The sequence below is a fragment of the Rhinoderma darwinii genome, chromosome 13, assembly GCF_050947455.1.
Source record: "Rhinoderma darwinii isolate aRhiDar2 chromosome 13, aRhiDar2.hap1, whole genome shotgun sequence".
Lineage (NCBI taxonomy): Eukaryota > Metazoa > Chordata > Amphibia > Anura > Rhinodermatidae > Rhinoderma > Rhinoderma darwinii.
Genome location: NC_134699.1, coordinates 62998308 through 63010396, shown reverse-complemented (window position 1 = coordinate 63010396; position 12089 = coordinate 62998308). Strand labels below are relative to the sequence as shown.

The window sequence follows — 12089 nt, the reverse complement described above, 5'->3', positions numbered from 1 at the left end:
AATAATTATCTCGAATGTATTTTTATTGGGTAATTATAGCTATCGGGTAATTGCGGCTGTAAGGCGGCACAGTTAGCGGTAACCTCAGAATGGCATCTACACTGGGTCATAAAATTATATATTGCTGGGCACCCGCTGGCCTATTGCATAGTTCTCAAATTCATTTTTATGATTATTGTATTACCCTTTATTGTTTGGGCGTCATCAAGTTTTTTTTAAAGGGCCGGTACATTTTAAATAAAGTTAATTTTCTTGCCCAACCCTGTTATTTGTATATTAACAAAGCATTACCCTCATTTTTGAGTCATCTTGAGTAAGAAATGCCCCAACCCCCACTGCTTTTTCTGCATCTGTATGCGTGTCAGTCTTCACTGTAGTTCTGTCATTCTATTCATGACTCAGGAAGCTCTGGGTGAACATGGCTCATTAGTAACAATTAATTGATATGATATAAACTATAAATACGTCTCTTATGCTCCATCTCTCGATGATACTTTTGTGTCTACTCCGAAATCAGACTCAATCTCCACTGTGAGCTAATTAACGATAGCACAGCTAATTAAATTTTACAGCACGTTGTAAAGTGACAACACATTGAAACTAATAGGGAAAAACTTCATGTAGATGATCATTTGGAAAGTCATTCCGGAGGCTCCAGCAAGCGGTTTTGGTATTATATGTAACAGTTCAGTTTCTAGGCTTTAAGTGGCAATTCATTGAAAGTCTTCGGAGGTTGTACTCATTTGCATAATTGCATTTGGAACTATATGTGCCAATAATACAGATAATGGCGGCTATACCTCCCTACAGAAAACCCATACCTTCAACATTGGAAAAATGTTTCAGCGTTTCGGAAAGTAAGCCACAGAGGTTCAGTTCAATGCCTCAGCCTCAAAGACCCCCATAAGCTCCTCAGCCTCAGATTCCCTCATAAATGCCTCAATCTCAAATGCCCCCATAAAACCCTCAGCTTCAAATGCGGATAAGTGCCAGTCTCAGATGCCCCAGAGGTGTCTCAAGCTCAATTGCCCCATTAGTACCTTAGATATCCCCACAAAAGCCTAAACTTGAAATGCCCTTTAAGACCCTCAGACTTCAAATGCCCCTGTAATTCTTTCAGCCTCAGATGCCAACAAAAGCGACTCAAATACCTGATGTGTTTGATGCCCCAGAAATGTTGCATCCTGAAATGCCCCTTTAGTGCCTCAATCTCCAATCCCCCAATAAATGGCTCATTCTCAAATGCCTCTAAGTTCCTCAGCCTCAGATGCCCCCATAAGCGACTCAGCTTCAAATACCTCATGTGTCTTAGTCTCAGATTCCCCCATAGGTGTCTCAGTCTGAAATGCCCCATTATTGCCTCAGCCTCAGATTCCCCTCCAAATGCCTTAACCTCAGATGCCCCCATAAGTGGCTGAGCCTCAAATACCCACGTGTCTTAGATGCCCGCAGAACTTTTTAAGCCTGAAATGCCCCATTAGTGCCTCAGTCTGATCCCCAAAAAATGCCTCAACCTCAGATGCCCCCATACGTGTCTCAACCTCAATGCACCAATAGGTGCCTGCCACATATGTCCACATTGGTCAACAGAGTTCATGTCTGGTCATGAAAGTGGTTTGGTGTCCTTCACAGCTGATCTGGTGTCGATATCTGTTGGTTTATTGGTCGATCTCGCTGATCCATCAGACAATCATAGTGATCAAGTTGTTCATTCCTTATCTGGTGATCCAGTCCTCCATCCCTGTTTCCAAATTGGTCAACAGGGTTCATATCTCATCATGAGAAGTGGTTAAGTGTCCTTCCCTGAGAATCTACTATCCATATTTGATGGTTTATTGGTCAACCTTGGTGATCCATTAGACAATCATAGTGATCAAGTGGTTCACCCCTCATCTGGTGATCCAGTGCTCAGTCCCTGTTTCCAAACTGGTTAATAGAGTCCATATCTGATTATCAAAATAGATTATTGTCCTTCTCTGATGATCTGTCATCAATATCTGGTGGTTTATTGGTCGACCTTGGTGATCCATCAGTAAACCATAGTGATCAAGGGGTTCATGCCTTATCTGGTGATCCAATGCTCAGTCCCTGTTTCCAAATTGATCAACAGGGTCCATATCCGATCATAAAAGTGGTTCAGGGTCCTCCCCTGATGATCTGGTATCAACATCTGGTGGTTTATTTGCTGACCTTGGTGATGTATCAGTCAACCATGGTGGTCAAGTGGTTTGACCCTCATCTGGTGATCCAATGCTCAGTTCAGTTTTCCAAATTGGTCAACAAGGTCCATATCTGATCAAGTGTCCTTTTCTGAGAATCTAGTATCCATATCTGGCGGTTTATATCCTTGGTGATCCAGGAGTGATGAAGTCTATTGTCCCTCGTCTGGCGATCCAGTATCTGTGGCTGTTGACCTGGTGCTCATTTACTGCCTCTAGGTTCCCGTGCAGTGTGGTCATAGAGTCGTTTACATTATTAACCTATCAAATTCTGTACCAGAGATCGGGGCAGGAAAGGGATGACTAAGCCACTGTCATCTGACAGCAGCTCCTTTCTCCGTGATAAGTGAACATTATTATATAGTAAACAGCTCAGTCCTTGGAAGACTTCTTCACATTTCACACAATGAATATGACAAGTATTATAACTCAGACGAATCTCAAGGCCGGGACTGACACGTCCCGGCCTTGATATTCGTCTAAGTTATAATACTTGTCATATTCAGACAGTACTTTACAACAGTAATTTTTCTTCCAATCAGGAACAGGAAGTTCCAATCATAATCAGCCATTTTGAAGTTGTGGAGCTGCAGCTACTGGTCAAACGGTCACCCACCTAAATTCAAGTGTGCACCGACCCTTGTCTGCTCTCTTCTACCTCTCCTCCTCTCTCTCTAGGGCTGTCAATCCTTACACCTTTTTCTGTGCCTACTTTGTTAGTACACAAGTGGACAGGACTTTTTCACTGGAGGTCAGAATGCCCACATGACAGCCCACATAAATCCTAATAGCTGGCAATGCAACACTCTTCCTTTTAGGGTTTCCATTATAGGTTAATGGCTTGAATTTATATTAGTCAGACAAAAATGAATCAGTCCCTAAAAGCTAGAGTGAGAACCTATGGGGCCCACCAGCTAAGGAGGTCCAACCTTTACACACATATCCTCAAAGGTAAAACTAAGTGCCCTCCATACAGTGAAGGAAAGAAGTATTTGATCCCTTGCTGATTTTGTAAGTTTGCCCACTGTCAAAGACATGAACAGTCTAGAATTTTTAGGCTAGGTTAATTTTACCAGTGAGAGATAGATTATATATAAAAAAAAAAAATGAAAATCACATTGTCAAAATTATATATATTTATTTGCATTGTGCACAGAGAAATAAGTATTTGATCCCCTACCAACCATTAAGAGTTCAGCCTCCTCCAGACCAGTTACACGCTCCAAATCAACTTGGTGCCTGCATTATAGACAGCTCTTACATGGTCACCTGTATAAAAGACTCCTGTCCACAGACTCAATGAATCAGTCTGACTCTAACCTCTACAACATGGGCAAGACCAAAGAGCTTTCTAAGGATGTCAGGGACAAGATCATAGACCTGCACAAGGCTGGAATGGGCTACAAAACCATAAGTAAGACGCTGGGTGAGAAGGAGACAATTGTTGGTGCAATAGTAAGAAAATGGAAGACATACAAAATGACTGTCAATCGACATCGATCTGGGGCTCCATGCAAAATCTCACCTCGTGGGGTATCCTTGATCCTGAGGAAGGTGAGAGCTCAGCCGAAAACTACACGGGGGGAACTTGTTAATGATCTCAAGGCAGCTGGGACCACAGTCACCAAGAAAACCATTGGTAACACATTACGCCGTAATGGATTAAAATCCTGCAGTGCCCGCAAGGTCCCCCTGCTCAAGAAGGCACATGTACAGGCCCGTCTGAAGTTTGCAAATGAACATCTGGATGATTCTGAGAGTGATTGGGAGAAGGTGCTGTGGTCAGATGAGACTAAAATTGAGCTCTTTGGCATTAACTCAACTCGCCATGTTTGGAGGAAGAGAAATGCTGCCTATGACCCAAAGAACACCGTCCCCATTGTCAAGCATGGAGGTGGAAACATTATGTTTTGGTGGTGTTTCTCTGCTAAGGGCACTGGACTACTTCACCGCATCAATGGGAGAATGGATGGAGCCATGTACCGTCAAATCCTGAGTGACAACCTCCTTCCCTCCACCAGGACATTAAAAATGGCTCGTGGCTGGGTCTTCCAGCACGACAATGACCCGAAACATACAGCCAAGGCAACAAAGGAGTGGCTCAAAAATAAGCACATTAAGGTCATGGAGTGGCCTAGCCAGTCTCCAGACCTTAATCCCATCGAAAACTTATGGAGGGAGCTGAAGATTTGAGTTGCCAAGCGACAGTCTCGAAATCTTAATGATTTACAGATGATCTGCAAAGAGGAGTGGGCCAAAATTCCATCTAACATGTGTGCAAACCTCATCATCAACTACAAAAAAAGTCTGACTGCTGTGCTTGCCAACAAGGGTTTTGCCACCAAGTATTAAGTCTTGTTTGCCAAAGGGATCAAATACTTATTTCTCTGTGCACAATGCAAATAAATATATATAATTTTGACAATGTGATTTTCTGTTTTTTAAAAAAAATATAATCTATCTCTCACTGGTAAAATTAACCTAGCCTAAAAATTCTAGACTGTTAATGTCTTTGACAGTGGGCAAACTTACAAAATCAGCAAGGGAGCAAATACTTATTTCCTTCACTGTAGGGAACATGAGGACCAAGAGTCTAACAATCCATAGCTATGGAGCCTAGTATCTCAGAGGTCCATCTTCACTATTGATATAGCCTTAGAGGTGCGGGGCCGATAATGATCACTGGTACTACCACTGCAAAAGTTCTGCTAGGGGGCCCCATAGTTTTTTCTTGTCTAAAGACTATTGTATCCCGACCCATGCAAAACTCTGTATTCAAAGGTCTCAAGTATGAACCTCAGCAGTGACCTCCTAGAAAGGTTGTCACTTTTTTAGCCCCTCCCCTCCTTTGCAGCTTCCGGTGCAAATCGCTCCAAGTGAAATTCCCCTTTAAGATGTCGCAGATGAGGCTCCAGTCACCGATGAGCAAAATAGTTTACCTTATGGTGGGTATTCACATTTTAATTTTTGGGTCAGTGGCCCTTTAAAATTGTAGTAAATGTCAGCACTTGTCTGTCACTCACCCCCTGACACTGAAAAGTCTAAATTTCCTCTCACAAAGCAAAAGATGAAAAAGTTGAAAAGGCGTAAAATCCTATTAGATGTCTTATCGATCAGAAGATGCCGAGCAGGAGGAGGGAAGGGAATCTTATTACCCCAATGCAAAGCGTTTCATCTGAGAGACAGCGGAAATCTCCAGCAAGAGAAGAATAAAACCTCATTATCTATCTATCTATCTATCTATCTATCTATCTATCTATCTATCTATCTATCTATCTATCTATCTATCTATCTATCTATCTATCTATCTATCTATCTATCTATCTATCTATCTATCTATCTATCTATCTATCAATCTCTCTGTCTCTATATATATCTATCTATCTATTTTAAGGTTACACGGTGACTTGTAGTCACGCATCATAAGATTGTAATGCTGCGCTACTACATTGCACCAAATGACATTGATTGTGGTCACATTGCGACCCATAAGTTGCCGCGACCGCAACACGACAGTCGGCAGAAATACAATCCTGCTGCATTCACTATCATTTGATGTGACTGGCAGCGCGACATTTCCATTTTTAATGTCGCGCAGCCTCGAGCCGCCGTGTAGTCCTATTTTTACCAGGATTAGGCGGCTGATTGATGGAATTAAATTATTGTCTCATATTTATGAAATAGAACTTATTACCTTCTGAACAACCCCTCCCCATGACATCCCTGTCCTGGGGGAAGGGGGCGGAGTTTGTAAGAAAATGTAATAAAATTGGCGTTATCCGAGATAAGCGCCACAGCGGTTGGATTTCCAATGTCTCTCATAGCAATAACTCAGCGCTGATCCTGGCTGCTTAACTTTACAGATGACTGGCAGGAAGGCAGGTTATTTATGAAGCGTGTACATATATATATATATATATATATAGATATATAAATATATATATATCTATCTATATATATATATACACATATTGCATTTTAGGAAGCGTGGCCCCATAGGGCCAGACTGGGTATCCGCTCCTGTTCTTAAAGGGCTTGTCCAATCCAATTAGGCTAATCATTGTATGATGAGACATTCTGCAACTTTCTAATATGCATGGTGTATCCATTATTCACCATTTTCAAGATCTCTGCCTGCTGTCGATGAATGGACACATCTATGTTTATACCTAGAGGCCTAAACCCTATACAGACCTAATACTTCTTATAGCTGAGGGTTTGCTACTATTGAATTCAATCTACCCACATCAGCAGCACAAATCTTTCTCCCGTCCATAGTGATGGACAGTTTCTGAAAATCTGCTGCTCCATTGCTTTGCAGGTATATCAGTACCCACTGGTGTATTGTGGGAAAGTGTGGTACCCATTTAAATGAAATGAAAACCTCCTCCCCCATATCACTATTGACATTCACCTTTTCTATCTGGTCTCATAGTTATATAGTATGTATAGCACCTCCTGCTTCCTGAATACAATTCCAGAAACTACAGTGAAGACTGACACATATATAGTAAGACAGAACTGCCATTTAGTTAAGACAAAGTAGTATAATCCCCATATAGCGCCCAAGTTACAGTGATATATGGGATACAGTAACCAATTTAGTAGTATCGAGCAGATAGACTGGCAGTGGAATGGTTAAGCAGGCAGGTACCCAGTGTGGAGGAAGTTCAGCTTCACCAAGGATAAAAGGCTCTCGTAAAAAAGCAAACAACACGCCTGAAGCCTCCCTGGAAACCGCACAGCGGCCTATTGTTTCTCCACCCACAAATAGATCAGCATCTATATATTTTATTAAAGTGCACGCCCCCCTTAAAAAATAATAATTTTTATAGTTCTATCATATTCAGGGAAAGCTGGGTGACAACCAATATGGTCAGCATTAGTCATCCCACACTAGTTGTCACCCAGATTTCTCCAGACACAGATATAATCTTAACAAAAAAAGAAAATTTCTTAAAGGGATGTTCCATGTGAGCCCACTATGGCTTCTGGGCACCTGGGCCTAGATACAACTGCTACCTCTACATCCCCTATCATCTTGTAGAAATCTTCTGGAAAAAACAGGTCCTACACCTTTTGTTTTTTTCCATCTTTGTCTAGAGTCAGAAAGGGGAGGGGCTTATATACAGGATATGGTTTAACCTTGGTCTCCATTGTAGACAGAGCAATTGGAGGAGCTTTCTGCTGCAGCAAGCTGCCTCCCAGCCAAAGTCAAACCAGACTAAGGACCTCATCTTTCCGTAAATCTGCTCTTCGGGGCGAAGACGTAGGAGAAGACAATGCCTCCAGGGAAGTATTTGGCTTGGGATTTGAAATAAAACCGGATTTATGAAGAGGAGGAGAATTTTTCTTGGCAGATGAGATATGTTATGGTGAACAACTTCAAGATGTAGAAGTAGGAACCAGATGGTGGGTGGGTTCTATGAAGCGGAGAAAGCGTTATAGAAGGAGGTGTCATATGGAAAATGTTGGGAATAAGCTACAGGGAAACCTGTTTGTGGAGATAACCCAAAATTGTATTGATGGAACCGAAGGAGGTCTTCTCATAGAGGGGGTCTTCTGGAGAGGTTTCACTGTACATATGTCCAACTTCAACTTAATCCCTGAGGTTCTCCCTGGTGGGATTTCTAAAATGAGGAAGCTACATAAATCTAAATTTCACCTTAGAGCTCCAACATGTCCCCATTCCTTACCCGCCCAAGCATGTTAATTGGTTAAGGCCCATCCTTCATTCCCTGGTCTGTTCTTCCATTTAAGGTCCTCTTAGTTTGGTGGAATTAAGGATGATGTTCCATCATGGACAGGGTGAAGCCTGAGTCTGGTGTGAGATAACTCCACTGGCCTCTCAAGAACTCTGATCTTAATATCCTCCAAGGCAAAACCTAGGTCATATAACCCAAGCTCAGTGCCCAAACTCATTAATGTTCTTGTGGCCCAATTCTAAGGTACAGAGATGTCCAACCGGTGCAAACCTGGCCAAATTACAGCATGGCCACAGCAGTGATGTTATTTCTATCACTGTACGGCACTATTATGTGGCCACTGTATGGCACTATTATGTGGCCACTGTATGGCACTATTATGTGACCACTGTATGGAACTATTATGTGACCACTTTATGGCACTATTATGTGACCACTGTACTGCACTATTATTTGACCACTGTATGGCACTTTTATGTGACCACTGCATGGCACTATTATATGACCACTGTATGGCACTATTATGTGACCACTGTATGGCACTATTATCTGAGCACTGTATGGCACTATTATGTGACCACTGTATGGCACTATGATGTGACCACTGCATGGCACTATGATGTGACCACTGTACGGCACTATGATGTGACCACTGTACGGCAAGATTATGTGACCACTGTATGGCACTATTATGTGACCACTGTATGGCACTATTATGTGACCACTGCATGGCACTATGATGTGACCACTGTACGGCACTATGATGTGACCACTGTACGGCACGATTATGTGACCACTGTACGGCACGATTATGTGACCACTGTATGGCACTATTATGTAACCACTGTATGGCACTATTATGTGACCACTGCATGGCACTATGATGTGACCACTGTACAGCACTATGATGTGACCACTGTATAGCACGATTATGTGACCACTGTATGGCACTATTATGTGACCACTGCACAGCACTTTTATGTGACCACTGCACAGCACTAAGATGTGACCACTGCATGGCACGATTATGTGACCACTGTACTGCACTATTATGTGACCACTGCACGTCACTGTTATGTGACCACTGCACAGCACTAAGATGTGACCACTGCACTGCACTATTATGTGACCACTGTAGGGCACTATTATGTGACCACTGCACGGCACTGTTATGTGACCACTGTACGGCACTGCTCTGTGATCACTATACGGCACTGTTATGTGTGCACTGTACAGCACTATTATGTGGCCACTGTACGGCACTATTATGTGATCACTCTACGGCACTATTATGTGTCCACTGTACGGCACTATTATGTAAGCACCGTATGGCACAATAATTTTAACATTCTTAGGTAGTATTACATGGGCCCCTTATGGCGATGTTATTTATTAACTGTATGGCAATACAAATAATACACATGTGCCTCCTTCAAAACATTGGGAAAAGGGTCCCACACATATTTTGCCCCATGGCCTCCACCATAAAAGCCATCATTGCAGAAACAGTTCAGGTTAATTGTGGAGCACCTTGAGCTAATCTTTCTATGTCCCAGCTTATGGACCCCATTAATGTTATGTCTAACCTTTGGACCCCATTGATGTTATATCCCAGCTGATGGACCCCATTGATGTTATGTCCCAGTTTATTGACCCCATTGATGTTATATCCCAGCTGATGGACCCCATTGATGTTATGTCCCAGTTTATTAACCCCATTGATGTTATATCCCAGCTGATGGACCCCATTGATGTTATATTCCAGCTGATGGACCCCATTGATATTATATTCCAGCTGATGGACCCCATTGATGTTATATCCCAGCTGATGGACCCCATTGATGTTATGTCCCAGTTTATTGACCCCATTGATGTTATATCCCAGTTTATAGACCCCATTGATATTATGTTCCAGTTTATGGACCCCAAGGATGATATATGACAGGTCTTGTTGATATATTTGAAGATAAATGTGGAATTCCCCTTTAAAGTTAATCTCCACCTTTTGCACTATTTAAATGATGGGATAATGGGGATTTATGGGGTAATGGGTGAGAGTGGCTGCTCTTCTGGCGCCGTCTGGTGAAACTTATGGAACCTGTATAAGAAAACCTAGTTATTCGACGACCCATCAACTCTCTACATTAAAAGAATAAAGTTGCACTAAACGGAACGTGTTCCAGGAAGAGCAGTCATAGGGAATTTCATTTCACCCCTGCTGCTCTATATTTGCTAATGCTTGGCCTGACCGATGTATATGAGGAAATATCCTACATTGCAATTCCATAATGTATTGAAGCGGCTGTTGTATAATACTGTGCGGCGAGTGCTCAATTTCTACCACCGACTATAAAAAGAGCCTTGACTGAGGGCCACATGTTAAATAAAGGATCAGCAAGACTTTAGGGTTGACATTATTACGTGCTATCTATTCTACTTTGAGCCTGCTAGTTCTCTTAAAGGGACAGTAGCCAATAAATATTATACAAATTGCCACAATGATCGCAAGAATTGTAGTAGCCCTTTGTCTATGCAAGACAAATCACACAATCACCAGAGCAGTAACCCCCATCAGTGCAATACTAAAAGGATAGCAGAGTTGTAGAGAAATGCTTACCCTCTATAATGTATTCTCGATGCTGGGTGCTATGAGCAGGGAGCAGGCACTGGAGGGGTTAAATTATCTTGGATAGAGCCAGGGCGCCCTGTTGTCACTTACCAGAGTCAGAGGTCCCCCTGCAGTGAGCCCGCAGCCAGTGCTGAACCTGAGACTACTGCTTGATGTCCCTGACACATGTCATGCCAATAGACTCTGACACATAGTCAAACTGATTGCTGGAGGACATAGATCGACCCCAGGAAGAACATTGCAGGTTGGATCCTCTTTTCTTGAAGGAGGAGGTGAACCTGTAGAACTTCTTGTGCCTGTTTTTCAGATATTCCCTGTAGTTCTTGGTCAGCAGGGTGTACAAGAAAGGGTTAATACAACTGTTGCTGTAGGTCAAGCAGGTGACCAGGTAGTTAATGCACTTTTGGGTTTGAGTCGAAAGTTGGGGGGACATGTCGTAAAGTCTTATTAGCTGCCAGATCCAGAAAGGCAAGAAGCAAGCCCAGAAGACGAGGACAATGCTGAAGATCATAATTAGCACCTTCTGTTTTGGTGACCTCTTGTTCTCTTTCTTATTGATGGGGTTCCTCTGAGATTCTAGATAAGTTCTGGCCAACCTGGTGTAGAGGTACCCAATGACCATACCTGGTGCCATAATGCTGGTACTGAAGAGTACTGTCAAGTAAGTCCTGTAGGCGTCTTCACTCCAAGTTGGGGCACACATTCTCTTCACCCCTTTTCCCTCTCCCTCCTTTAGGGTCATCATGACCATCATAGGCAAGGTGAGAAGAAGAGATAACATCCACACAGCAATAGCCATGGACTTTCGATAGCCCTTGGACCTTCTGACCGTGTCCAGAGGTTTGGTGACCGCCATGTACCTCTCAGTACACATGACAGTAAGAGTAAAAATGCTGGCGTGCATGGTAAAGAGGTCCATACTGAGCAATATCCGGCACCCGATATCCCCAAAGTACCAGTCTTTGACGAAAGAAGTGCAGACAATGAACGGGATGCTGGACAGGTAGAGGAGGTCCGCCAGGGCCAGGTTAATGATGGAGATGTACATAGATGCAGCATATCTCATGGAGTGGCACATGACCACCAAGGTGTACACGTTCCCTGCCATTCCAGCCACATACATTAGAGATAGGATGGTGCCAAATGTTGACGTGATAATTAATTCCTCCATGCTGTAGCCCCGAATGTCTAGGTTGGAAAAGTTCCCCGGGCCGGAGGAGTTGGGCGCCATCTCAGTGTCAGTGCAGCCGGCCCGGGGAAGGGACCGTCTTGTAGAGAAGACGGAGGTTTCTCAACAGCTATAAAATGCAAAGGAGAGAGAGAAAGCGAGGGAGGGGAGAGGGGGAGGTGGTGACGACAGCACTTCTCTCCCTCACTATCTTCTCCATCCTTCTCTATCTTCTTACTTTACGTATCTCTTCCGTTCTGTCCCTTCCTTTGTGTCTGGCCCTTGTTCAGGTCTGGATCCATCCCATTTTGCTCGTGTCAGGTTTTCCACCATCCGCCCGGTCGTTTGTCCTCTTCTCATATTGCACT

At 43.2% G+C, this 12089-nt stretch overlaps 1 protein-coding gene across 1 annotated transcript in view; it reads right to left on the bottom strand.

Moving 5' to 3' along the window:
- The window catches only part of LOC142665563 (urotensin-2 receptor-like), a 29934-nt gene extending 18098 nt beyond the window's left edge, over window positions 1-11836 (bottom strand). Inside the window, exon 1 of the mRNA XM_075845267.1 lies at window positions 10644-11836. Within this exon, the coding sequence (XP_075701382.1) occupies window positions 10696-11784 (1089 nt within the window). The 5' untranslated portion in view covers window positions 11785-11836 and the 3' untranslated portion in view covers window positions 10644-10695. The remainder of the gene's footprint in view (window positions 1-10643) is intronic.
- Window positions 11837-12089: the final 253 nt, after the last annotated feature.